The sequence below is a fragment of the Felis catus genome, chromosome A3, assembly GCF_018350175.1.
Source record: "Felis catus isolate Fca126 chromosome A3, F.catus_Fca126_mat1.0, whole genome shotgun sequence".
NCBI lineage: Eukaryota > Metazoa > Chordata > Mammalia > Carnivora > Felidae > Felis > Felis catus.
In genome coordinates, this window is record NC_058370.1 from 58,833,139 (window position 1) to 58,860,319 (window position 27,181).

General features: G+C 39.5%; 2 protein-coding genes and 1 non-coding gene across 6 annotated transcripts in view; 2 read left to right on the forward strand and 1 right to left on the reverse strand.

Annotated features, from left to right (window-relative positions):
• Positions 1 to 10,733, forward strand: part of RNF149 (ring finger protein 149) — a 35,663-nt gene extending 24,930 nt beyond the window's left edge. For 2 of the 3 annotated variants that reach the window (XR_002741103.2, XR_002741102.2), the window contains 4 exons: positions 3,369 to 4,463; positions 5,679 to 5,823; positions 7,325 to 7,380; positions 9,682 to 10,733. Coding sequence is in view for 1 of the 3 variants with exons in the window: in XM_023251568.2 (XP_023107336.1) it covers positions 3,369 to 3,412 (44 nt within the window). In the remaining 2 variants the exon portion in view is untranslated. Of the gene's footprint in view, positions 1 to 3,368; positions 4,581 to 5,678; positions 5,824 to 7,324; positions 7,381 to 9,681 lie in introns of those variants that run through there. The other variant, XM_023251568.2, reaches the window with a different exon arrangement.
• On the forward strand, positions 5,901 to 6,015 carry LOC111559977. Its single transcript, XR_002741437.1, has one exon. It is a non-coding gene; the product is annotated as a small nucleolar RNA SNORD89 (small nucleolar RNA).
• On the reverse strand, positions 8,719 to 26,820 carry CNOT11 (CCR4-NOT transcription complex subunit 11). Of its 2 annotated transcripts, XM_023251566.2 has the most exons (7): positions 26,172 to 26,798; positions 23,148 to 23,312; positions 14,689 to 14,841; positions 12,827 to 13,029; positions 11,413 to 11,615; positions 9,934 to 10,030; positions 8,719 to 9,853 (listed from the first exon to the last, which is right to left on the reverse strand). In XM_023251566.2, exons 1-7 carry the CDS (start codon positions 26,686 to 26,688, stop codon positions 9,656 to 9,658), a joined length of 1,536 nt encoding a protein of 511 aa, XP_023107334.2. In that variant the 5' UTR covers positions 26,689 to 26,798; the 3' UTR covers positions 8,719 to 9,655. The 2 variants fall into 2 exon arrangements, with proteins under 2 accessions (XP_023107334.2, XP_023107335.2); XM_023251567.2 differs by lacking the exon at positions 14,689 to 14,841 and having other exon boundaries at positions 26,172 to 26,820.
• Positions 26,821 to 27,181: the final 361 nt, after the last annotated feature.

Below are 27,181 nucleotides of genomic sequence, written 5' to 3' on the forward strand. Positions count from 1 at the left end.
AGTTTAGATTCACTGTAATTTCTTTAAACCGCACCCTTTTGGCGACTTTATTTTTAACACTCAGAAATCGCTGTGTAGGGGCACCTGGTGGCTCAGTCAGTTAAGCATCTGACTCTTTTTTTGTTTTGTTTTAATGTTTATTTTTGAGAGAGAGAGATCCAGCCCCACATCGGTCTCTGCACAGACAGTGCAGAATCTCTCTTGGGAATCTCTCTCTCCCTCTCTCCCTCCCTCCCCCAAGAGCTTGAGTGTTCTCAATCTCTCTCTCTCTCTCTCTCTCTCTCTCTCTCTCTCTCTCTCTCTCTCTCTCTCTTCCTCAAAATAAATAAATAAACATTGTTTAAAAAGTAAAAAAGAATTTATTATGCATATACCCTCACCACTTAGATGTCTGATTATTTCTTGTCATTCTGAGAGAGGAGATAGAGTGAATTGCATTTTTTTTAATTAATGAGGTGACCTTCTTTTCATATTTGTTGGTCATTTTTATTCTTTCAGGAGTTGCCTGTTTCATCCTTATTTTTCTCTGGAGAAACTAATTTTTTCATGTTGCTTCTAAGAGTTCTTTGATCTTTGTCATATGTGTGACATATATTTCTCCCCCAGTTTGTCTATCCTTTGACTGGTTGGTATATTTTGCTAGTAGAAATGTTTAATTTTTCTCTAGTCCCAACATATGTTCATGATTCTGCCTTTGATAGCATACTAACTTGGGAAGGTCTTCCTTATCTCAGGATTATATATTAACCCATATTTTGCTAATATTTGTGGTTTTGTATTTTACATTTACATTTTTAATCCACATAGCTTAATGGAAGGTTTAACCTATTTTTCCCCAAAATGTTTAACCAGTTGTCCCAATATTTAGTGAATTATAATCATTTTAGTGAATAATAATTATATATGTTTTGATATTGGCAAGGCAAATTCTTTCACCTTTATTCATTTAAAAACATTTCTGGACTATTCTGCATTTTTCTAAAAAATTAAAACTACTCTGCCAAGTGAACATTTTTATTATAATCAAACTTATTTTAACTGGGAAGAATTGGTGCTTCCAATTTTGAATTTTTCCATACGGGAAGAGGAAACATATCTTCCCAAATCAGTAAAACTCAAACTGAATCAGTTTTATGTTTGGCTATGAAGCAAAAATAAACAAATACTAGAACTTAGGTTTTAAACCAGTAGCCAAGGAAGAAGAGCACACTGTGGAAGAGAAGGAAAAACCCATTTCTGAGCATTGGAATGCAGAAAGGACATTCTCCCAGGCGGCTCCCTGGTTGCCTGCTGGGATGGAACCACCTTTAGAATCCATCCCGTCCGGTTGAGCCCAAGTGCATGCCAGTGTCATTTTTGCCATTGCCTTCAGTCTCCAGAAAAAAAACTAACTTTCCTTTCTCTAGTACTTGACCACCCTTGAGATAGTTAAAGGCTGATAAAGACTCACCCTAAGCGTCCCCCACGTTTTCCTGCACTCTTGTTATCTGCCGTGCATTGGTCTGTCAGCATCTCCTCTCCCCTCTTAGAAGTAGGATATTATTATCATTTGAAATAGTGCATAGTGTAGTGTAGACTACAAGTGCAAGTATACAACAAAAACAAGAAAAGATCAAATCCAAATGCAAGTTAATTAGGAAAATGCAAATTGAAATAGCAGTGAGATATCACTTTCCAGTGTTCAAACGAGAAAAAAATTCAAGACAGCTAACATTTATTGCTGGCTGGGATGCAAGAAATGGGCATTTCCATACATTGTGCTATAAATGTAAATTGTTATGGCCTTTTTAAAAAAAATTTTTTTTAAACATTTATTCATTTTTGAGAGACAGAGCATGAGCGGGGAAGGGGCAGAGAGAGGGAGACACAGAATCTGAAGCAGGCTCCAGGCTCTGAGCTGTCAGCACAGAGCCCAACATGGGGCTTGAACTCACGAACTGCGAGATTATGACCTGAGCCGAAGTCGGACACTCAACCGACTGAGCCACCCAGGCACCCCCTGGCCTTTTTGAATAGCCATGTAACAACATCTATTAAATTAAAAATACATAGTCTTTGAAGCTGATATTTCATCCTTGGAAATGTATTTTATACAAATAAAATCACCCCTACACACACACACACACACACACACACACACACACACACAGAAATAGTGCATAAAAATAAAAGTGGAAAAAGAAGCTAGGTTATAAAACAACAGGATGTTAGATACATTCTGAAGAAGCTGGGCCCACTCCCCACACCTGCCTTTTGTGTGTGTGTGTGCTTTCTTCTTTTTTGTTTTTTGTTTTCGTCCTTTTTTATTTTTAATTTCCAAGTATTTCTTCACGAGTAAATTGACAGGTAAATTTAAATGTTCATATTCTTTCCACCTTATCATTGTACCAATATAATTTGAGAAATATTAAATTGGAGAAATCTATTCTTTTTTAAAAAAAAAAGTTTAGAGAGAGAGAGGACATGTATGCACACAGGGAAGGGGCAGAGAAAAAGGGAGAGAGAGAGAAAGAGAGAATCCGAAGCAGAGCCCGACACAGGAATCAAACTCCTGAACCATGAGATCATGACCTGGGCCAAGAGTTGGACGCTTAAGCGACTGAGCCACCCAGGTACTCCCAAGAAATCAGTTCTTTTAAGCAGACACTAGTGCTTCCAGAATAAAATGTGGCTTCACTTAAAGTTGAGAAAACATTTACTAGGCTCTTCGGAGCAACTAGAAATAAAATGTGGAACTTACTAATGATAGACTACTCGCTAGAGACTGTGTTTCCCTGGTGAGTACTCCTTCTGTTGTCCAGTTGACCTTCTTGGCTCTGACTAGGTGAGTTGAAGTATTTGATTCTGTATTTAAGGAAGTACTCTATTCCTGTAAGAAACCTTCTGACTTTGAACCACCAGTTCCTTTTCCAAGATAGTTTAATGTCTCTGTGCCCATGTTTCATCATCTGTAAAATGAGCATAATAACATCCTAATGCTTACCTCACAGAGTCACATATATAACACAGGAAATGCTCTCTGTTGTTTTTGTGGGCAGTGACACCATCATCATCATCAGATGTCATCATAGCTGTCTGGTTTACTTTTGAAAACATACACTAGTTCACCAACTTTAATAGCACCATGTTGGTTAAAGTAACATTGGTTAAGCTAATGTGAGAAAACTTATCACACTCTGTGTGAGGAAGATGTTTGTATATTTTTTTTGCTCTCTGGAATGAGTTGCCAATTTTACATGTAGGTTTTATGTACATTTTTTTGTAATTTGTTGCTTGAATTATAGTCTCCAAATGAGTCACAGTGCTTCTGTAATTAAAGTTTAGAATATGCTAAGTGGCTGACATTGGCTTTTGTTGCTTCATTGTAGAAATGGGCAGGAGCGACCTTGAACATGGAAGGCCCGTCTCCTAGCACACATCCTGGTGACCGCGTCATGGACAGAGCATTGACTTCAATTAAAGGACTTTTTTTTTTTTTTTTTACTTCAGCACATAGTTTGTATATTTGAAAATAATGTACATTCTTTTACCTTTCAGGTTCTGATTTGATACACAAAGGGCTAAGATATTTTATTCTTGAAGAGATGTTTTGATTAGTCTTAATATATTTATCTACTAAAATATATCATTTATGATAAACAGTATGTTGTTTTGGACTATTACAGAGGAGACCACTAGGAAGGCCCTCTAAAGGGGGTGGCAGGGGGAGGTTTTTCTGAATACTACTAGACTAGCTACCACGGTACTGTACAAATGGGATTTTGTTTCTCAAGGATGGCTTTAGACTGAGCAACTGAATTTAGACTAGTGGAAGTGGAATTGTATAATTCACTTCAGTTATTGATCACGAGTTTTCCTTGGAGGAAAGGCTTTTCTAGAGCATTAAACTTATAAATGAGATCTGAGAAATCTACAGCTTTCTCAAACCTCCGTGTTATTATATAGACTTTGAAACCTACGAACACCTTTTCATTGTTCTCTCTTTGGAATTATAGGAAAAGCGTTAGGTGACTTTAGGATTTGCATTTTCCCTTTTTAATCCCTAATTGCTTGTGATACCTTAAAGGAGAGGGAAATTTGTCCATTTTTTCTACAAATGAAAAGCTAAGATCCTTCATCACACATGAGCAGTAAGTTCTTCATTGCCTTAAGGAAATCGAGCAGGCAGAGTTTTTTGTAAATGATGACTGTATTAGTTCCAACTGCAATTTAATCTTTACAATTAAAAGGATGGAGAACTTTGTTTCTGTTACAATGTAAGCAGTTTACTTGATTGATTTAAAGATCATGATCTCGTGTAATCATCTATCCTTTTTATTCTTGGCTGTTCTCACTTGTAGGTTGAAAGCGGCAGGTGAATGTAAAGCTTTTGGAGACTGCACTCTTAAATTTTATAAAATTATTAAGTAAAAACGCACACTTTCTGCTCTCCTCTCACTTCTTGGAGGTGGAAGTTGAGGAGGGTGAGGGAGAGTTATTTTTTTAAAACTTGAAACTGTTGTCCTTTGTTGCTTCTAAGTTAGTTGTGTGTATCTTTATTTTGTGAGTAAAAATAAAGGTCTGTTTGGAGTTTTAAAAAATGTAAGGAATTCATTCTTAACAGCTGCATCTAAGTTTTGTATGGCTCTGTTTTCTTTTTTTTCCTTCAAACTATTTGTTGCCCTTGGATTTTAGCCACTCATAGTGAAACATTTGGTGAGTAAACAGTTTTGCTGGTGTAAATTCTGTGGCCAGATTCAACTTGAGGAGCTACTGAAGTAGAAAAGTTGACTGACTTTGAGCTCTCATTGACAGCCTCAAAGTAGGTTTCCTTAATAGCCATTATCTTTGTGGTTCATTGCAAATAGGAAAGTATGTCCTTGATTCTGTACCAAGTAGGTTTTTTGCTGTTTGTATTTTAAGATACATACTTGGGAGACATGCTTTAATTAATAATTCTTTCCAGTATCCAATGAAGCAGACTTTTAAAAAGAATATCATGACAGATCAAGCTAAATTGTTTGATAATTACAGAAGTATGATTTCTTCATTAGCAGCTATCAGATACAGCTTTCCATAATTCAAACGTTTGAACACTAAACTGCAAATTCAAGAGATGGGAAGAACTGTAGTGGTCTGGTCTCATCTGCAGAAACATGTCTTTAAAAATAATTTTTTTGTTTATTTTTGAGAGAGGCAGAGCATGAATGGGGGAGGGGCAGAGAGAGGGAGACACAGAATCTGAAGCAGGTTCAAGGCTCTGAGCTATCAGCAGCTCAAACCCACAGAGCCGTGAGATTCTGACCTGAGCCAAAGTCGCTTAACCGACTGAGCCACTCAGGCACCCCTGGAAACATGTCTTTAATAGCAGAGAAAGGAATTACCAAGAAAAAATAGAGAACTGCAACACTTTGAAAGCTTCCTTTGATAGGCTTTTTTTTTTAGATATAAATATGATAGAAAAGGGTCAAATATTAGCAGAATGTTTGCTGAGACATGAAATTGATAAAATGCTACTCGGAATATGGGAATGTAATGAAGAAAGGGTAAACCAGAGAGATTTGGTTTAAGGTTAGTCATATTTATGGCAGTAATCATGTTCCCACTAACAATTGTCATAAAAGCCATTTGTTCACAATTACTGTAGAAACAGTTTTTTTTTTTTTTTTTTTTTTTTTTTTTTTTTTTAACTTTGAAAGTCGCAGGCAGCATGTGAAAGAAGCAGTTTGACCATGAACGTGAAGCACTGTTGTCAGCCGCCTGCCCAGGTGCTACTTCTGGGTTTCCCGCTAGAACACCACAAAGGGCAGGAGGAGATGTGCAAAAACAGGGCACCTTGGACAGGTAAACTTCCTCACATGCTGAAGTCTGGGGGATCTTGAATATAAAAAGCCTCTCCTGAGAGCTTGTCTCCTGCAGTCACTGAGGAGTGATGACAATAAAAGGCCGAATTGCAGTGTGCCCATCAGCAGTTTGCTCTCTGTGGGGCGCACGATGACAAAATCTCCAGAAGCGAATCACTGGTCTGACCTCAGTAACCTCAGGATTGAAGCTTTGCACTTGGGCAGGCTTTCTCAGAGGGGTCTGCTCTTCCCAAAGAGAGCTGATATTTTTAGAAGAAAAACTAATCAGTGAATTGAAGGCATTGGATCTTAAATTGAGTAGTAAATACCTGTCTACATACTTTGCAGTCTACTTGCTGCATCAGGGACTGCTAGAATCAGAAACAGAAATAGGCCTTCAAGAACAGGTGTGTTCCCACTGGGATGAAATACCCAGTGTAACCAAATTCCCCAAGAGGATAGCTTAATTGGCAAGTTTCTTCTTTTGGGCACATTAAAGTTTATTTGCTCAGTGAAGGCTGAGCTTAAATCAGTATGTGTATGTTATTAACGAGAACCTGAGGTAATTACATGTTTGGTCAAAAGCAGTCTCTTTGAGCTCAGCGTAACCCAGTTTGTGATTTACAAAGCACAGGATGTTGGCCTGAACCAAAGTGAGTCTTATATATAACATACGCTGTGCTTCTGTGATGCAACAACCAATTAGAAAAGCCACCTACGCCTTTCCCAGTTAATTTCGCTTTTGAAGTTTTAAAAACATTTCATTTTAAAAGATACTAACGTAATTCTTATAAAAGTGAAATTTCTACAGTGTAATCAGCCATTTAGCTAGATTTGCCTTTATTCTAACAGCAAAGTAGAAGTTGTAAATTGAAAAAGGTATATGGATCACATTAATTCAGTCCATTTTTTTTGAAGAGGTGTAAGCTTGTATATTATGGGCTAATGAGAAACCTGAGAACACCAGCACTTTCGTGGGGCTTGGCTGCATAGGTATTGGATCCCAGGACCGTGTTTTTGGAAGCATTTTAGGGATGGATTTCCTGATCAGAACAGTAGTGATTGCATAAAAACGACAGACCAGATATAAAGTGAAACCGACAAAATGGTCCAAGTACCTAGGTAGAGTGTGCAAGAATTTTAAAGAATACGTAAAAATATGCGTTAGTTTTCCAGATATCCTTAAAATGCTAAAGTGCTGCCCTTCAAAATATTATTTAAAATAAGCGCGTGAGCCATTGCTTTCCATGAGAATCATTACAAGATAAAGTAGTGGCACACACCACTTAAAATTGTGGGAAAGTGTGTACTCTGTAAGAAAGGTGAGTGATAACTGTTTCTTTAAAGTTGTTTAAATGTTATAAACACTTTGAAAAAAAAATTTAAAAAAAATGTATAAACACTGCTAAAAGAATTAAAGTAGTTGTATCTTGGGATCTGATTAATTTTGAAGCATTTTTTCTTTCTACCCTATGGTGTAACTTAGTGCTATCTTTTTACAGGTGATTTGAAGATACTACAACTAGAAACCGGAACTAGAAAACCCAGAGAATTCAAGGTATGTTATTTTTAACATGGCAGTCAATTGAACTACACTTAAAAGTTGATTACAGTTACTGAATCCCAGGACTATAGTTGATTTCAGGTAAACTTTCTTCTACTTTTAAACATGTTTAATGAAGAACCTCTTGCTGGTATTTAAATTTTTTTAATATTTATTCATTTTTGAGAGAGAGAGAGAGAGAGAGAGAGAGAGAGAGAGAGAACAGGGGAGAAGCAGAGAGAGAGGGAGAGTCAGAAGCAGGCTCCAGGCTCTGAGCTGTCAGCACAGAGCCCGGCTGGTGTTAAATGTGAACCTGACTCACTTTTGGGGGAGGGGAGGGGGGTAAAATGTTCCCTAAATATAACTACTGTTTTTTGTTAACTATTTAGATTTGGAAATCTTTCCTCTTTCAAGTAAACACCAATAGTGTGATCTTGGAATTTTTAGCAATAGTCTATTTGCAGAGTCCAGAATTTGTAAATTCACCAACTGAATTTATCTGTAACCCTCACATCAGAATGAGCAGTGCTTTTTGCAAGTCCTTTGTGGACACGTACAGTGCAGTGAAAATTTTGAGGCATGTGACACACTTTTTCCAATTGAGGTTTAGTAAGAGGACACTCTGCCTTCTTGTTTCAGCTCTCAAAGTGTCAACAGTGTATCCTTCTCCACTATGTATTTAGCGTCTTTTCCAAAATTTTGTACCTTGGTGATTTTACAGTTTAAAATGGCCCCCAAGCATAGCGTTGTCTCCTGTTCTCAGCACATGAAAGCTGATGTGCCTTATAGAGAAAGTACATGTTAAGTAAGCTTTGTTCAGGCATGAGTTAATAGTGCTGTTGGCCAGTGTCGTTCAACGTTATCAGAGAATCAGTAGGTCCTGGAGCCCTTCCAACAGTCGTCCAAACTTTGCCATTCCCAGAAGTATCTCAGTAATACTTTTGGAAGTATTTGGAAGTACTTTTGGAAGTAATTCCCAAACCTAATAACGTAAAACAGTGATGCCCACTTATAGGTATGGAAATCAAGGCTGTTACTATCATCTTGGATGTCTTAAAGGCATTCCTCTAGTACACTGGCTTGGGTTAATTCCTTTAAGCAAATACATTTATAAATACCTTACTTTCATAAGATTACATAAAAATCTAGGAGTACTGTTTTTTTGCTGGTATTATAAGGTTGAAACTCCTCTTTAAACCAGTAGGCTCGGTTTCCTTTAACTTTCGCTGAGGGTTAAATTGGAAGGTGAATTCCTGTTGAATAGATTACTTCCCTATAAAGAGCAGGCTTTGGAAGTACCTCAGTAAATGAGGAATTTTTCATGCTTTCTTCAAGTAAAAAAAAAACACATAATACAGTTCATAAAAAACTTTAATGTAAGGCACTGTTGTCCAAAGTTAAATGAGGGATAACAGCCCACATGACGCCAGCCACCTTGTCCTCCTACGTCTCAAACAGGTCATCTGCCCTAGCACAGGCAGCAGGGTACAGACTGTACATGACAGTTCCTCAGTGGTGATGTTATCTCCCAAAACATGGACTAATATTTTTCCTTTAAACAAGAAAATAACTATCTTAGACTAAGAACTGAAGAACTAATGAACAGCTCAAGAGGAAAAAAACAGAACACTACACCAGCTATTATAGTCTCAAAAAAGGTTTCTAAGAGTTTCCATGTTTCTAAGAGGTCCAAGGAATGCATGTATTCTGTTGTCTATTAAGTCCCCATGACAAGAAAGGATAAAGCTAGAAGCATTTCCTTGGTTCAAACTGTGCTTCAGGAGGCGGTAAGGGCTATACGCATAAATGGGTTCAAGGACCAAACTTCTGTTTGCCCCTTGATTCAAAAACACTTAACTGATTTCACCTCAAGGGCAGTATGACAAATTCTTAAGAATGTCTTCATTTACTCTCATTAAATACTAAAATATCAGAACCTTAAGAAAACTGGGATTCTTGATTTATCAGTAGCCTGTAAGTTGTGTTTTAAACAAAAACAGGCACCTTGGTTCTACAGTGCTAAAGACCGCATCTACTTTTTTGCAGCAACTTTTTTTGGATAACTGCTAATCCTAATCATCAGCAAAGACACCAAAATAGACACATTTTTCTAAGTTCTTACCAAAAATCCATTTCAAGGAAAAAGTCATCCAGGAAGGGAAAATTTTGCTTTAAGTAGATAAAGTAGTGTTTATATGCATTAGGCCAAGCAATCCACTCAGGGTTCTAACAGTTTAAAAATTAAGTCACAATACAGCTGAATAATGAATGTGGTGGTTCTGATGAGGTATTATTTTGACATTTTGGTCTCGGAAGGTGTTTCTCCAGTGTCCAAGGTCTTCAACAATCGGAAAAGGCCAGCGGCTTCTCGTATCCTGCTGAATTCAATACAGAATGCCTGCACTTCTATAAACAAGTCCTGCACGTTAATTATTTTGTTACGGATCAAGGACTGGAGAAAGACACACACAAGACGCACCAAACGATTCTGAAAAAGAGAAAGCAAATTTAGTGTACCCGTTTCCTTGGCAGGTATTTATAAAATTTACAAAAATCTCTGCTACTTACCTGCATATATTTATCCTTAATTTGTTCACAAGTAGAGATGCAATTTGATATGTAAAGGTGAATAAATTCAGGAGGTAGATCAACAGCTGTAGTGAGTCTGTTTCAGAAAGTTAAAAAGTTAGGGCTGTTACAAAACACTGTTACCCATAAAATATAAAATTCCTCTTTGGTCATTTAGTCAAAATTTCTGATAGATGATCAGTTACCTACTTTTAAACATACTTATGCAAATAAGCCTGAGTCACCCACTTTGTTAGTCAATGGCACTTCATTTTTTAAGTCTATACTTAGCATTACATTACACATGAAAGTTACTCATAATTTTGAACACCACATTTCTGTGTTCTTGGTTGAATCCTAATTTGTAGTTAATGGTCTTCAAGCTCTAGTAAGTAACGTTAACTAAACCTCAATTATATGTAAGTGCTGTGCAAGGTGGTAGGTCCAAGAAAGTATAATTTTTAATAAGTATAATTAAGGGCTAAAATGAGGGGTTTGCAAAAAGCAGTGTAAATGAAAAAACAGGAAAAGTCTTAAAAGGCCAAGTGGCCTAAAACTGAAACCTTGAAGTATTTCTTATAACCTAGCAAGTGATGTGAGAAAAAGCTGGGATCTGGGATTAGTGTGGCACATTCAGGAACATGGTGGTAGAGATCCGGATGGAATGTGACAGAAGGCACTGGTGGCACATTAGTGTCTCCAAGAGGAAAGGTGGTATTTTCCGGAAGATTCTGTGGAATATTTTAAGGAAAACAAAAAGATGGGAATTCCATGTTCAAATAAAGGTATGCTATACAGTATGAATTTCCAAAAGGAATTCTAAACTTCTTTGACTACAGAACCTTTCCCCATAAAGCACCAAGGAACCAGTGCTCTGAGAAAAGTGCTGTGGTCACTTGAGGTTGGGGGGGAGGAGGGCAGGGGGGGGGCACAAGGAACAGACCTCATCCTTGAAATTATTCTCTAGAAAGAATTCTACTGACAAAAAGATGTGGTTATTCTTGGACTAAATACCAAATAGCTGGTGAAAACAGTGCTACAAGAACATAGTGAAGGGGGAAAAGCTGGCACTGAGAGGGCAGTCAGTCCAAGGATGGGAGCAGAAGCAGCCCCAGAAGGAAGTGAGTCTGCACTGGAGGGAAAAGCCTGAACAGGAGAATGCAGACACACAGTAGTGTATTTTCAACAAACAGCTGACCAGTTTTGCCAATGACAGAAAATAAAGTTGAAAGCCTCATGCCTGCCTCCTCTCTCTCCCATCCCAGAAAGAACACTCCTGTACACATACTTGTGATTACTTAGTTCTTACTGGCTGATAAGTTTAAAAGGGCAGCCTTCAGTACAATTTCAAGAAGGTTAAAAAAAAAAAAAAACAACTAAAAATTTGTTGCTAGTTTTTGCCTTCTGGCCATTTAATCAGGATCTAGATTCACACCGCCCCCGCCACCCACCCACACCCGATCAAGTATAAAAACTTACCGATTTACAACTTCCATTGAATGCAAAGACATGTCCATGTTGACCAGAACCGAAAAATACTCCGTGATCTGGCTTGACTGCATTAACTTCAGCAGCATTTCTATAGCAACTAGAGGGTTGTTTTCCACTAAGTCTGGAAGTTTGGCTGGAGTGAGGCCAATATGATAAACGAGTTTGGGGTCTTTTTCCAATTCACCCAGGAGCTAAATACAACCAAATTTTTAAAAAGAGAGAGGTTCTTAAGTCAAATATTCTCTTTCCTGCCTACAAAACCAAACTATAAAATAATCTACATAGAACCAACTTGGTAAATTTCTTCCCTGAAACCCATCATAATCTTGTATTAATTTTTAAATTTACATTTAAGCTGTGAAGATAATAAAATGCAGACACCTTCAAGACTAAAAATGCTAGTGATCCCTTTCCAGGGCATTAAACCAGCCTCAGTATGGTCTGGTTGGATAGAATGCTGTGTGGACTGTAACAGTATCCTCAACAGCTTTGTAGGCTTTTCCTATCCTCTGTTAGTTGCCAACCAGTTCTCCAGAAAAGCAGAGACCACAAAGAACTGAGAACAGGGGAAAGAGTGCAGCCCAGGCAGAGAGCAGACACTCAAGGAGAGAAGCATGACGGGAGGAGATCGCTGCCCTGTTGTGGTGCCTCCCGGCAGGACCGTACAGTTCAGGCCCTACTCACGTGATGCAATCTAAATACCTTCAAAAGCAGTTCTGCCAAATAAGTGGTTTTTCTTACAAATTCTCTATGTTCATTCCCCTACCTGCCTGCATATACCACAGTGGACTGTGTTAGGATGGCCTAGCAAACAAAGTGAACTATGAACAGCTGTTATTTGACTCTGAAAGTAACATTTTCAGTGGTAAACTGGATTGGAAGTGTCAGTATGTCCTCACAAGTTCCACTGTTTAAGTTTGCAAAGCTGGGTAAAATTCACCAAACAGAAACCACCCACCAGGTATCCTTGCCTTTCCCCGCCCAGGGGACTCTTACACAGAGAATAGCAGGGCCTATTCTAAATCTCAAATCCACCACTAACCAGCTTACCTTCCCTAGGTCTCATTTTCTTCCTCCATAAGATGTTAATCTCACTTGCCCTCAGTAGTTACTGTCCAGCAAATGTAACAACATATGCAAAATGCCAAAAATGTGAGATCCATCCTACCCCTCCTCTCCCATAGTCAAAATGGCCCCAAATAAGTGTTGATACATGTTGAGTCATCAGTCTTTTTCCACCAGAGTAAAATGACCAGAGTGGGAGGGGCAGAACAAAGCTCCAGAGATCCAAGACTTATTGGATCCAAAACATTCTTATTGCTGGCTCCTATTGGCAGGATCATTTTATTGGTCATTTATCATGTGAAGGATTAAAATAAAACACCTACAAATAAATACATACCTGTGTTTGTTGAGGAGAAGATAAGGGGCTTTTGAAGGCTTTGGCCATTATTCGCTTGATCTCCACACCAGTGCTATTCTTGACACACATTGATTTGTCCCATTGAATCGCATGGTCAGGCTCTGTTGGATTCAGCCAAGCCAGCTCATCCTCACAAATGTGGAGTGGAGGTGGTGGACGAATAAACTCTGGCCGGAAATGGCCTGTAACGAGAGTAGGAATGTTTGCTTCGATCAGGAAGCTACCATCTATGCACATCTATAAAGATAACATGATAAAACTTGCAGACTTCAAAATCCAAAGCAGAGATGATATAGAAAGTCAGGGTTTTATTCAGAATGCCAGCAAAATGAAACACTGATATAACATTATTATTCCAGAGCCCAAATCTACTTTTCAGGAGAGATGAAGGCATTACCATGATCTGATGATTTTTAATTCAAGCATGATCACCACTGAGAAGCAAAAGGATACAACTTCACATACTGGTGAGAGTTCTGATGGGAAAAATGAAATGCTACTTGATCTCACTCTTCCTATTCTTAGTGACCGGTATTTTTTTTTTTAAGTAGGCTTCACACCCAGTGCAGAGCCCATCGTGGGGCTTGAACTCACAACCCTGAGATCGAGTCCTGAGCTGAGATCAACAGTCAGACACTTAACCGACTGAGCCACCCAGGTGCCCCATTAATTACTATTATTTTATTCAGTAGTAGTGAATAATTACTATTATTTTATTCAGCACTACTATTTGTGGTTTTTTCTTTGCATCTTCTAATGTTGAGGTGGCAAATTATGTGTAGATAAAATGGCAGGGAACAAAAAAGTACAGTTGGCTTGACATTCCCAAATGAATCCAGAGACTTTCATAAACCCCTGAATTCACAAATCCCATATTCATTTTCATAGAACAGTAAAACGACAATAGGAAAATGCAGTGACTCTACCTCAATTGTTGTATGAAATAAGACTGAACCCTAAGTTATAAGCCCAAGAAAATAAATGCTGGCTGGGATTTTTGCTGAACAAAATTTCATAACTCACTCTGGTTTCCACACAGGGCCTCAGATGGCTTATTCTGACCATGGCTCCTAGCCCCTGCCAAATTTGAGAATGGTTTGTTGAAAAGGTTTTCTGGCTAAGAATCACCAGTTTATCTTCTACTCTCTCTTCACTTACATCCAGCATTTTACATCTAGTAGGACTAGCATCTCCATCTCTTTTCAGACCACTTATAAAAAGAAAAAACTTTTAACACCTCAGGAGAAGCACCACTTATATGATAATGAAATCATTCCCATGAAGTACATACGTTTAGCCAGACTCCGTATCTGATTTGCTTTTCACATACTTTTCTGGTGGCTTACCCAACACACAGTAAGCAAATATTAAATGAAAACCAGTATGTGCCATGGGGCTGTCAGGCACACTTATGCTCAGCTTAGACTTCAAATATTAAACCCATTTATGTCAAAGATCTAATAATGGCATTAAAGTCATGTAAGTTTTAAACTCATGGTGACACTATAATTTGGAGAACATTTTCTTATCCCTAAGGATAAAGCATGCCTTCATCACTAAAACCACATAGAAGCCTGAATACAAAAGTTAATAAATTACAGAAGACTCATTTCAGTAAAATCAGAATTTGTATCTTCAGGAATGCTGATAAAAAAACTTGAAATGTAATTATATTAAAGAACACAGACCATCACTACTATGTTCTACAAGACACTATAACTGGGAAGTGTCTCACTGAATTCAAGTTTAAGCAGCAACAAAGGTAACACCATGTTTTAAAAAACCAAAAGTCTCAGGATGCTGGTAAAATAAAACCAAGTACAAAAAAGTAATATACCTACTTTCAATAGGTGGCTTTGGTCCACTGACTAAAGCTTCTGTGATTTGAGAGGCAACTGAGCTGTCAAATCCAGAATTAGAAGAATCTGGGTCTGGGTCACTGAGAATACTAGGGAAGCTAGCCTTACTTTGGGTTGGCAATTCAGACTGGCGTTCTGAAAAAGGGTAAAATAAGAGACATTTTTAAATTGAGGGCAACACAAGGAAAGTGAAAAAACTAACTGGGAAAAGCTGTCTGCAACATATGAACAAAGGGCTAGATTCAGAATATAGATACATCCCCCCTCCCCCACCAATACAAAATCAGCCAGGAGCTACAAAACCCACCAATAAGCCAGCAGCAGCTGCAACCACACTCTCAGCCAGTTGTGCTGGGGGGGGGGGGGGGGGGGGGCAGCCACACCCGCCAGAGCATCCCCATCTGCTGCAGACCAGTCACAACAGAAGGGTACATACAGCCCATACAAGGGATATCCACAGTGCTGGACTGGTGATCAGGGGATATTAAACTAATGGACTCCACAGGACATTTTCTATATAAGGCCACTACTTTCAAGTCCAAGAGATGTAAGTGACATACCTAATATATAGAAACACAGAGTCAGAGAAAATGAGACAGAAGAATATGTTCTGAACCTCAGAAAAGAACTAAAGGAAACATAAGCAATCCACCTGATGAAGAGTTCAGGTAATGGTCATAGAGATGCTCACACTGGACCGGGGAGAAAAGTGAATAAGCTCAGAACTGAGCTGAAGAATACAATAACTGAAATGAAAACTAGAGAATAAATAGCAGATGCAAAAGAAAGGATCAGCGATCTGCAAGACAGGGTAATGGAACACACCAAGCACAACAGCAAAAAGAAAAAAAAAAATTAATGAGGATAGGTTAAAGGATTTCTATGACAACATCAGGTATTATAACGGGTCCCAGAAGAGAAAAAGGGGCAGAAAACTTATTTGAAGAAGTCACTGTTGAAAACCTCCCTAACGTGGGGAAGGAAAGAGCCAGCCAAGTCTAAGATGCTCGGAGAACCCTACACGAGATGAGCCCAAGAAGGTGCATATCAAGACATAATTAAAATGTCAAAAATTAAAAGATAAAAGAGAATCTTAAAAGCAGCAAAAGAAAAGCACATAGTTACAAGGAAAACCTCAAAAGGCTATCAGATGTTCTTTCAGCAGGAACTGCAGGCCAGAAGGGAGTGGCATGACATTCAAAGTGCTGGTAAAAACCCTACAATCAAGAGTACTTAACCCCAGCAATGCTAGAACTCAAAATTGAATGACAGATAGTTTCCCAGACAGACAAAAGTTAAAGTTCATCACCACTAAACTAGCCTTACAACAACTGTTAAAGGAACTTCTATAAGTGAAACAGAAAAAGCCATAATTAGAATAAAATTATGAAAAGAAAAAAATGCACTGGTAAAAGCAAATGCATACTAAAGGTAGTAGATCACTTATAAAGCTAGTATGAAGGTTAAAAGACAGAAGTAGTAAATCAATTATAGCTATAATAATTAGATAAGGGGCACAAAATAAAAAGATGTAAAATATGACAATATATACATGTATGTATACATACATATACATACAATACATCCGTAAAATACAGAGCCAGGGGTGAGGTGGGAGAGTAAAAACATAGTGCCTTCAGAATGTTCAAACTTAACCAACCATCAGTTTACTTTAGACTGGTATATACAAAGAATATTATATATAAAACTCATAGTAACCACCAACCAAAAACCTGTAACAGATACATAAAAAACAGGAATCCAAACATAATGCTAAACAAAGGGATCAAATCACAAGGGAAGAGAGCAAGAGAAGAACAGAGAACTATAAAAACAACCAGAAAACTAACAAAATGGCAAAACATACATATCAATGAATACTTAACTTTAAGTGAACTAAATGCACATTTACTTTTAAGTCAAAAGACAGTGACTGAATGGATTAAAAAACAAGACCCACTTATATACTTCCTTCCTACAAGAGACATGTCCGATGTCAAACATCAGATCCAAAGACACAGACTGAAAGTGAAGGTATAGAAAAAAAAATATTCCACGCAAATGGATTGGGGGGGGGGGGCGGGGAGGAATACTTATACAGGACGAAGTAGACTTTCACAAATTTTTTTTAATGTTTGTTTATTTTTGAGAGACAGAGCACAAGTGTGGTGGGGGGCAAAGAGAGAGGGAGACACAAAATCTGAAGCAGGCTCCAAGGCCCTGAGCTGTCAAGCACAGAGCCCATCGCAGGGCTTGGGCTCAAACTCAAGGACCACGAGATTGTGACCTGAGCTGAAGTCGGAGGCTTAACTGACTAAGTCACCCTGGTGCCCCAGGACAAACTAGACTAAAACAAAGACTGTACCAAGAGACAGAGAAGGGCATTATATAATCATAAAAGGGACAACCGAACAAGAAGATACAACAATTGTGCATATTTATGCACCCAACATAGGAGCACCCAAATATATAAAGCAAATACTAACATGAAGAAATTGACAGTAATACATAATAGTAGGGAACTTTAACACCCTACTCACATCAGTGGACAGATTCTCTAAACAAAAAATCAATAAGGAAATAGTGGCTTTGAATGACACACTGGAACAGAGGGATTTAATGGATATATCTGGAACATTCCATCCTAAAAGAGCAGAATACACATTCAAGTGCACATGGAACGTTCTCCAGAACAGATCATATATTAGCCCATAAAACAAGTCTCACCAGATTCAGAAGGATCAAGTCATACCATGCATCTTTTCTGAACACAATGCTACAAAACTAGAAATCAACCACAAGAAAAAAACTGGAAAGACCACAAATACATGGAGGTTAAATAACATGCTATTAAACAATGAATGGGCCAACCAGGAAATAAAGAAGTACATGGAAACAAATGAAAATGAAAACACAAGTTCAAAACTTTTGGGATGCAGCAAAAGCAGCTCCAAAAGGGAAGTTTATAGTAGTACAGGTCCACCCCAAGAAGAAAAATCTCAAACAACCGAACTTTACACCTTTAGGAGCCAGAAAAAGAAGAGCAAAACCTAAAAGCAGAAGGAAGGAAATAATAAAGATTACATCAAAAATAAATGATCAACTGGAATTTATTCCTGGGTTGCAAGGACGGTTGAATATTCACAAATCAACCAGTGTGATACACATTAACCAAATGAAGGATAAAACTGATATGGTTATCTCAATAGATGCAGAAAAAAACATCTGACAATATTCAACATCCATTCATGATTAAAAACTTACTAAAATGGGTATACAGGGAACAAATCTCAGCATAATAAAGGCCATATATAACAAACCCACAGCTAACACCACACCCACTGGTGAAAAGATGAAAGCTTCCCCCTAAGGTCAGGAACTAGACAGGCATTTCCACTCTCACCACTTTTATTCAACACAGTACTGGAAGTCCTATCCACAGCAGTCAGACAAAAAAATAGTCTGGTAAGAAAGAAGTAAAACTTTCACTATTTGCAGATAACATGATACTAACCTATAGAAAAACTGAAAAGACCCACCAAAAAACTGCTGCAACTGATAAACTCACTAAAATCACAGGATACAAAATCAGCGTGCAGAAAATCTGTTGCATTCTAATTTTTTTTTTTTTAACATTTATTCATTTCTGAGAGACAGAGCACAAGGCAGGGAGGAGCAGAGAGAGAAGGACACAGAATCCGAAGCAGGCGCCAGGCTCCAAGCTGTCAGCACAGAGCCCGACGCAGATGTCAAACTCACGCACCGCGAGATCATGACCTGAGCCGAAGTCGGACGCCCAGCCGAGGCACTCAGGTGCCCCTTCATTTCTATACATTAGTAACAAAGTAGTAGAAAGAGAAATCAAGAAAACGATCCCATTTACAACTGCACCAAAAACAGTAAGATAACTAGGAATAAATCTAACCAAAGAGGTAAAGACCTGCACTCTGAAAACTATAAAGCACTAATGAAAGAAAGTGAAGATGACACAAAGAAATGGAAAGACATGTCAGGCTCATGGCTGTGAAGAACAAATATTATTAAAACGTCCATACTACCCAATCTACAGATTCAATGCAATCCCTATTAAAATGCCAATAGCATTTTTCACAGAACTAAAACAATCCTAAAATTTGTATGGAACTACAAAAGACCCCCAAATAGCCAACGCAATCTTTTGAAAGAACAAGGCTGGAAGTATCATGCTCTTGGATTTCAAACTAACTGCAAAGCTACAGTAATCAAAATAGTATAGTACTGGGACAAAAACAGACACACAGATCAATGAACAGAATAGAATGCCCAGAAATAAGCCCATGCTTATATGGCCAATTAATCTACAAGAAAGGAGGCAAGAATATATGATTGGGGTAAAAGACAGTTTCCTCAATAAATAGTGCTGAGAAAACTGGACAGCTACATGCAAAGAATGAAACTAGACCACTTTCTTACACCATACACAAAAATAAACTCAAAATGGATAAGAGACCTAAATATAAAACTTGAAACCATAAAACTTCTAAAATAAAATATAGGCAATAAACTCTTGGACATTGGCCTTTAGCAACTTATTTATAGATAGGTCTCTCCAGGCAAGGGGAAAAAAACAAAACAAACCAAACTGAGGCTACATCAAAATAAGGCTTTTATACACCAAAGGAAACCATAAATAAAAAAGCAACCTAATAAATGGGAGAAGCTATCTGCAAATGATGTATCTGATAAAGGGTTGATATCCAAAATAAATAAAGTACTACAACACCAAGGGAAAAAAAAAAAAACAAACAGATAATCAGACTTTAAAATGGGCAGAGTACCAGAACATTTTTCCAAAGAAGATACACAGGTGACCAACAAACACATGAAAAGATGTTCAACATCACTGATCATCAGAGAAATGCAAATCAAAACCACAGTATGACCTCACACCAGTCAGAATAGCTAGTATCAAAAAGACAAATAGCAAATGTTGGTGAGGATGTGGAGAAAAGGAAACCCTTGTGCACTGTGAGAATGTAAACTGGTGCAGCATGTCTGGAATACAGTATGGAGGTTCCTCAAAAACTAAAAACAGAAGTACCATAGGACTCAGTAATTCCACTTGTGGATATTTACCCAGAGAAAACAGAAACACTATTTCAAAAAGACCTAGGCACGCTTATGTTTATTGCAGTGTTGTTTATAACAGCAGGATATGGAAGCAACTTAAGTGTCCATCAAAAGATGAATGGATAAAGATGTGGTGTATATATATACACAACGGAGAATTGTGAAAAGGAATATTAAAAAAGAATGAAATCCTGCCATTTGTGACATGGATGGACCTAGAAGTTATTCTGCTAAATGAAATAAGTCAGACACACAAAGACAAATACATATGATTTTGCTTCTGTGTGTAATCTAAAAATATGAAACAAATTAAAAAAAAAAAAAAACAAACAGACTCCTAAAGATAGAAAACTGGTGGTTGCCAGAGGGGAGGGAAGGAGGAGGATGGGCAAAATAGGTGAAGGGGATAAAGAGGTACTAACTTCCAGTTTTAAATAAATCATGGAATGAAAAGTACAGCGTAGGTTATACTGTCAATAATGCAATAACTTTGTATGGTAACAGATGGTAACTACCCCGAACATGATGACCACTGAATAAATGTGCAGAACTGTTAAATCGCCATGGTGTACACCTGAAACTAATGTAATATTGTAGGTCAACTATACTTTAATGTCTTAAAAAAAAAAGTCAAATCAGTGTTTTAAAAAAGAAATAATGGGCTGACTTCAACAAGCATTTTATTTCAAAAGGCTTGGATGGTCAATAAACATCTGAAAATATGTTCAATTCCATTGGGGACAGGGGGTGGGGAAATCAGTCAAAACACAAGATCCCCTCCAGATTAGCAAAAATTAACATCTGAAATTATCAGATGTAGATAATGTCATGTAACTTGCACACTGGTAATGGGAATGAAACATGGCACAGCAAAATCTGGAAAATAATCTGCCATTAGCTAGTAAAGTTTTACATGTGCTTATCTTTCCTGCTAGAAGAAACACTTTCATATGTACACTAGGAGAATGTACCAGAATGTTCATGGCAACATTACGTCCATCAATAGTAAAATGGATAAAGAAACCACTACCATTATGTCATCAACATGGATTCATCTTACAACCCATACCCAAAAGAATACTGTATGATTCCACATGCACATCAACTTGAAGAACATCCAAAGTTAAACTATAGGCATGCACAGTTTGGAGGGCTATAAAGTAAATCATGAATGATTATCACAAAAGTCAGGTTAGTGATGGGGAAGAAAGGGAGCATTGAGTAGGAGAAACACATAGGGAGCCACAAGATCCTGAAACGATTCCATTTCTGAACTTAGATAATGGTTGCTCCAAGGTCACTTTATAATTCCTTAAAATGTACATGCTGGTTTTATGAAATTATGTATTTCAGATTCTGTAATTTTGAAAACACAGAGCTAAATTCCTAATTCCTTAAAGAGCCACCAGTGTTAATAAAAGACCATCGATCCAATGGAAAAATGGCCAGACATGAAAGATGCCTTAGATCTGTAACCACATGTTCAACTCATTCAAGGAAAATGCTAATTAAAATTATCCTGAGATGCCATTTTCTCATCTCAGATTACTAAAGCACAAAAAATTAACATACTCTTGACCAAAATGCAAGGAAAAGATTTAAACTGGCACATTGTGTGGTAAACTAGTAAGTGCAAGTTGTCAGGAATTTCTAATAAAACCTCTAATATGAATACTGACATTGTTAACAGGGTAAAAGTGCCCCTTATAGTTACTTCTGTTTAACTTGTCTGCTTGTTTATTTAAAGTTTAAAAAAAAAATGCAAAGGCATCCTCCATAAACACACCTCTGGTCCATGAACCCTACCACAAGACCTATGAATTGAGGGTCTCTGCAAAGATCATCTGTGTGTAGCCAGCTCCAGAGAAGACAGGTGCATCACTTTGTTTTTGTTTTTTGGTACTTGTAAAAATGAATGGATTAGGACATCTTCAATCTGGGTAGGGGACAGCAAGCAGCAAGCTTAGCCACTGTGCCCAATTTTCTCAAGACTAACGTGTTCTTTTCTGGGCTTGATATATTTTAAAACTTTCTCACAAACTAACTCAAGTCATCCTAAGTTGCAAGGGAAATCAGATTCTCACTCTATTAAATACAAAACTAGAACCCTCAGAATATCTATCCCTTCTGAAGGTAAGGTGACTGAAATTGCCTATCACCTCTGTACCCAGCTTTCACATTATCTTTTCAAAATTGTATTTTATTTCTGTGAATAGATTGTATCCAGCACTAGTGACCAATAGGTATTTTTGTGTACATTCAATCTTAAAAGCCTTAAAAAGATTTCTCTTGGTTTCAGAAAATAACCACTGTTATATTGTTGATACCCAGGAGTTAAAAAGTGAGGTTCAGAGGTTCAGAATGCTCCAAGGAAAAAGGAGTTTATTGAACAATGTCACCTTATGTAAGAAACCAAATGTCACAGATGCATTAAATCTAAGAAGGATGGGAAACTGTCAAAATTAATTAATACTGCAGCTCACTCAATCACAAGATCAAGGGTTCAAAAATTTGCCTATATGTTAGAATTTCCCTAATGAATCACTCTCAAGTGGTTAAGACCCATTCATCCACATTTTTGCTGAGAGCAGTTAAACAAAAGGCGCCTCTTCTTACCTTCCCTACTTAGAGATGCTCTGACCATCCAGATCAAGAAAGTCCCCCTATTTTCTATTACAACATGGTTTTGCTTCAAGAAAACCCATTCATTCGTTTACACATGTAACACAGAAGGTGCCAAAACAATCTTGAAACAGAAGGAAGGACACAGCAGAAGTTTCATATGTCCTGATTTCAAAACTTCCTACAAAGCTACTGTAATCAGAAGTATAGTAGAATCCAGACAGGCAAAGCAATTATTATAGAATAGAGAGCCCAGAAATAAACCCTTCCATATATTGTCAAATGATTCTCAACAAGGGTGCCAAGACAAATTGTTTGGACTATTCAGGGTCCCATGGGATTTCGTATGAATTTTATGGTGGGTTTTTCTCTATCTGAAAAACACATTGTTGGGATTTTAAGAGAAATTGCACTGAATCTGTAGATCATTTTGACATCAGGAAAAAATTTTTAAACAGACTAAATTTTATCCAGCATTCTTCTTAAATTGGAAACACAATCAATTCAGGTGAAAACTCAGAGTGAACTTCTGTGCCATATTAACAAGGATCCAGTACTGAAGCTGTTTTTCACAGAAGTTATCAAGCTTTTAGCACAGTTACAAAGACCTTCATTTTAAGTGGAGAAGCTCATAAAAAAAAAAAAAAAAAAAAAAAAAGGCGGCCTAGTGCTACCACACAAGAATACCCAAACCACTGATTCCTCCTTACCAGCCAAGGCTAACTGAAGCCCACTAATGTCCACAGACTGGCCCATATTTCCAACATCCATCAATGCGATCTGCCGAGGTGTTTTTTTGAAGAGTTCCCTTGGGGGTGCCAGCATCAGCTGGGAAAGAAAAAACTTTTCTGGTGGAGTTATGGGAGGTAAAAATCCTGTAAACAGAAATGTATAACAATTTCTCCAATGGTTATTTTTTAAAATTAACTTGACTCTGGTAAAATTAGCATTTGCTACTTGCCATTTCCATTCACTTATTTTTAAAAACAAAATTTTCAGTGAACCAAATATATACATTTATGAAAATGTAATTAAATATGTCATTTGAAATTCTATTTGTGGCAATATCAATGAAACTTAAGGTTTTTTTACCTGTATTTCCAACATGCAAAGGCTAAAGCTTACACGTGCAAGCAAAAACAAAAAAGCTACAGTGCTCAGAAATGCTCTTCTTGGAGCGCCTGGGTGGCTCAGTCAGGTTTTGATCTCATGGTTTGTGGGATAGAGCCCCAGCGCAGAACCCTCTTGGGATTCTCTCTCTCCCTCTGCCTGTCCCCTGCTTGTGCTCTAATAAGTTTTTAACATTTATTTATTTTTTGAGAAAGAGACAGAACGTGAGCAGGGAAAGGACACACAGAGAGCGGGGAAGACACAGAATCCCAAGCAGGCTCTAGGTGCCCAGCTGTCAGCACAGAGCCCAAGTCAGGGCTCAAACTAACGAACCGTGAGCTCATGACCTGAGTCAAAGTTAGACACAACCAAATGAGCCACCCAGGTGCCCCTCAAAATAAATAAGGTTAAAAAAAAAATGTTTTTTCTTCTGCTGCTGCAACTGTACAGGTTGAAGAGACAAGGAAACATCATTAGCAGGGCAAATACACTTCTCACACCTGCTTCAAAAAACAGTGAAGCTACAAAATTCCCACCGTGCCAAATGCTGTCCCCTTTTGTTCCATATCCAGTGGTTCACCAAGCCTCATCCATCCCCCAGGGGCACTGTCCCCAGACTCTGCTCCCTCCTCTCTGACCCCTCCTCTCCTCTCCTGCCTGAACTACAGGTCAGCCTTCCTAATTTCCCCAGCTCCCAGTTTTGACTCCTGCCCACCCATCACCCAGTTCACACTCCCACTTACCACCTAGTCATATTTTTATGTACACATATGCTCACAATACTTAACCTGTTTACACAGGATTAAACCCAAACTTTGCACCATTTTAAGTCCCTTCATAATCTAATCCTGACCCACTTGCCAAATATCATCTCTCCCCTCCAACCCACATATCCTACATTCCAGTTGCACAAAATCTTCCAGGTTTTAGGAGTCCTGATTTCAAAACATCCAATATATCCAGCTCTCTAAGAGTACCTGACAGGGCCACACCCTTCCCTCACACCCCACCCCCACACACACCCCTTACTCCACCTCTAATCACCATCCAGCAAAAACATCACTCCCTCTGAGGACGTCTCCAGCCACACAAGTAGTTGTTCCTCTCTGCTACCAAGCATTTTATATGTGACATCTAATACAACTCTTACTACACTGGTTATGACTACATTTATGTCTCCCCAACCAGACTGCAAGCTTGAGTGAAGAGAAGTCATCTTACTTACCTAGCTCTGAATCTGAATCATCTGAAAAACTTTACAAAAATATATCTATTAGATGTTCACCCTAGACATACAATATAAGTCTTGGTGTTGATATAGCTTCCATTGTCCATTTAAGCACCATCCCTGCTTTAATAAAAGTAATGCAGTCTATGGTCTACATCTAGGTTTACACTCACTACATCTGAGAATGACGTAAGTGATCCTTCCTATGCCTAACCTGGCCTTCAGAATTCAAAGGGCTCTCTGAATAAACCCCACAATGTCCCCATTCCCTGCTAAGGGACTCTTAGGATGGTAGGTTTTGACAACCCATAATATGTTCCATTGCTTTCTGGGCATTCTGGAACTCCCTGAAAGCCTAGTTCAGAACTAGTACCCTAAAAGGGCATCTTATCCAACACAAAGTTTGTCCCTCTTACATAAGAGCACTGCAGGAAACCAACTAGAGGATGTTTTAGATCCAAAGGGGGTGCCACGCATGAACACCAAGTGGCCTGCAACGTAGAAACCCTCCCGTGCCATGAAAAACTTCATGGTATTACTTCAAAATCCACTGCCTTCACTTTTAACTCCCTGTATAGTGGCCTCTACCCACACCGTGTTTTGCTCATTTTCTCACAGGTTGAGTACTTTAAGATCAAACTGTTTTTTCCCACCTCTAATTACCTGCTTCCCCCAGTACACTGGTCTCTGTCTTAGTCTTCCAAGTACCCTTATCACTAATCACCATCCCCTCTGCCCTTCTGCTTTCCTGGCTGAGTCTTCTCCCAAAGTTACGTCTCAAAAGGTATCTCTTTGAGTTAAAAAGAAAAGGCAGCCTTGAATGTAACCCACAGATCTGATCTCACCAATGCTGCACCAACATACATTTTACATAACGTCCAGTAGTCATGCGTTTCCTAACTTAGGCCGTAAATTTGAGACTACCTTTTATCTTCTGCTCCCATCACATTATCCCAGGACACGCAACAAACCAACGAAGGTGGCTGCAAAGTCCTTAAACGCCGTTTAATGTCTATTTCCGCCCAACAACTTCGAGTTCTGAACGAGTTCTATTTACTTGACTGAGACTTAAACCAGGAGCGGGGTGTCACTAGTTACAACGTCACACATCTCAAACGGGCTTAACAAGAATGAAGCGCGACTGAGTTGCTAAAACTCTCAAGCCCCACTCAGCTGCATGGTTTCATGGCCTGTACAGTTGAGAGGAATAATCTGCGGTGCCCTGAATCTGTAATTAAGCTACCAATTCTCCATATTTGGGGGGGGGGGGAGGACAGACAATTTCAAAAGGAGACAATGTCACTTGCGGATGAACTCGCACAAGGATAGGTGGAAAGTTCCCAGTCTAACCACAGCGCACATCTGGCTTCGGAAGGGACGGGCTGCCCCGGCGTACCTGAGAGGGGCGGCCTATCGGGCTCCTGGCCGCCGCGAGCGGGCGGCGCGGGGTTGAGCAGGTGGGCGAAGCTGGCGGCGAAAGGGTTGGCGGCGAGAGGCTCGGTGCGATACATCTCCCAGAGCAGGTAGAGCGCGGTGAGGCGTTGTGCCGCGCTGGGCAGTAGGTCCGGCTGCTGTAGCAGCATGACCAGCACCGAGCCCAAGCGGAAGTGGTCGGCCTTGCTGAAGTAGTGGTGGAAGGCAGTGGACAGGCCCTCGAAGGTGCTGCCGCCTCCCGCCTCCTCCGAGATGATACTCAGCAGGCTCGAGAGCTCCTTCGGGGTCAGGCTCATCCTGCCCGCGGGCCCCCCCGGGCCTCCACTGCCCGGCCCGGGGCCGCCTGCTCCGCCTCTGCCGCCGCCGCCGGAGCCTCCCGGGCCGCTCCTGGACGCCGACCCCGCCGCTTCCCGGGCACCCCTCTGCTCCGCGGCGGTGAGAAGTCGGCCAGACGCCGCGCTCACCCCGCCGCCGGGCATCAACCTCGACCGCCTGCCCTGCTTCCCGGCCGGAGCGGCCCTGGCGCCGGCTCGCCCCGTCCCCACGGCCGTAAAGCGCGCTGTTACACGACAGCGTCGCAAACAAAACACGTCGGAGAAGCCAGACAGCGGCAGAGCGGTGGGGCAGCGCCGAGCGAAAGCGAGGCCAGCTGGAGCGAGGCCAGGGAGAGGATCCGGAGATGCTGGATGGGAAGGGTGAAGAGGCCGGAAGCGGGGGCGGGGCCTGCGGGAGGGGCGGGCCAGCGGGGTTCTGGCCTCTAGCGGCCGTGGGACCACCCGGCGCTGGGGGCGAGATCTGCACTTCCGCGATCCCAAGCGGACCTCCTAGGAGCTCCCGGGGCAGTGCGTGGCAGCCAACGGTTCCGACGACCGTGGGCCACGTTATCGTGTGGAAAAATGCGTCTTAGATTCAAAATGGTTTTCTTAATATAACATACGTGATTGTTCATGATTTTAAACTTTAAGTGCAAGT

What these genes read in the sequence shown, in the direction of transcription:
- CNOT11 (XM_023251566.2), bottom strand. Translation starts at nt 26,688, where the DNA reads ATGCCCGGCGGCGGGGTGAGCGCGGCGTCTGGCCGACTTCTCACCGCC. An exon ending in CGATAGGCCGCCCCTCTCAG is followed by an intron (nt 23,313 to 26,171) that starts GTACGCCGGGGC and finishes TTCTGTTTACAG; the next exon opens with GATTTTTACCTCCCATAACT. An exon ending in ACCAAAGCCACCTATTGAAA is followed by an intron (nt 13,030 to 14,688) that starts GTAGGTATATTA and finishes CTCTCGTTACAG; the next exon opens with GCCATTTCCGGCCAGAGTTT.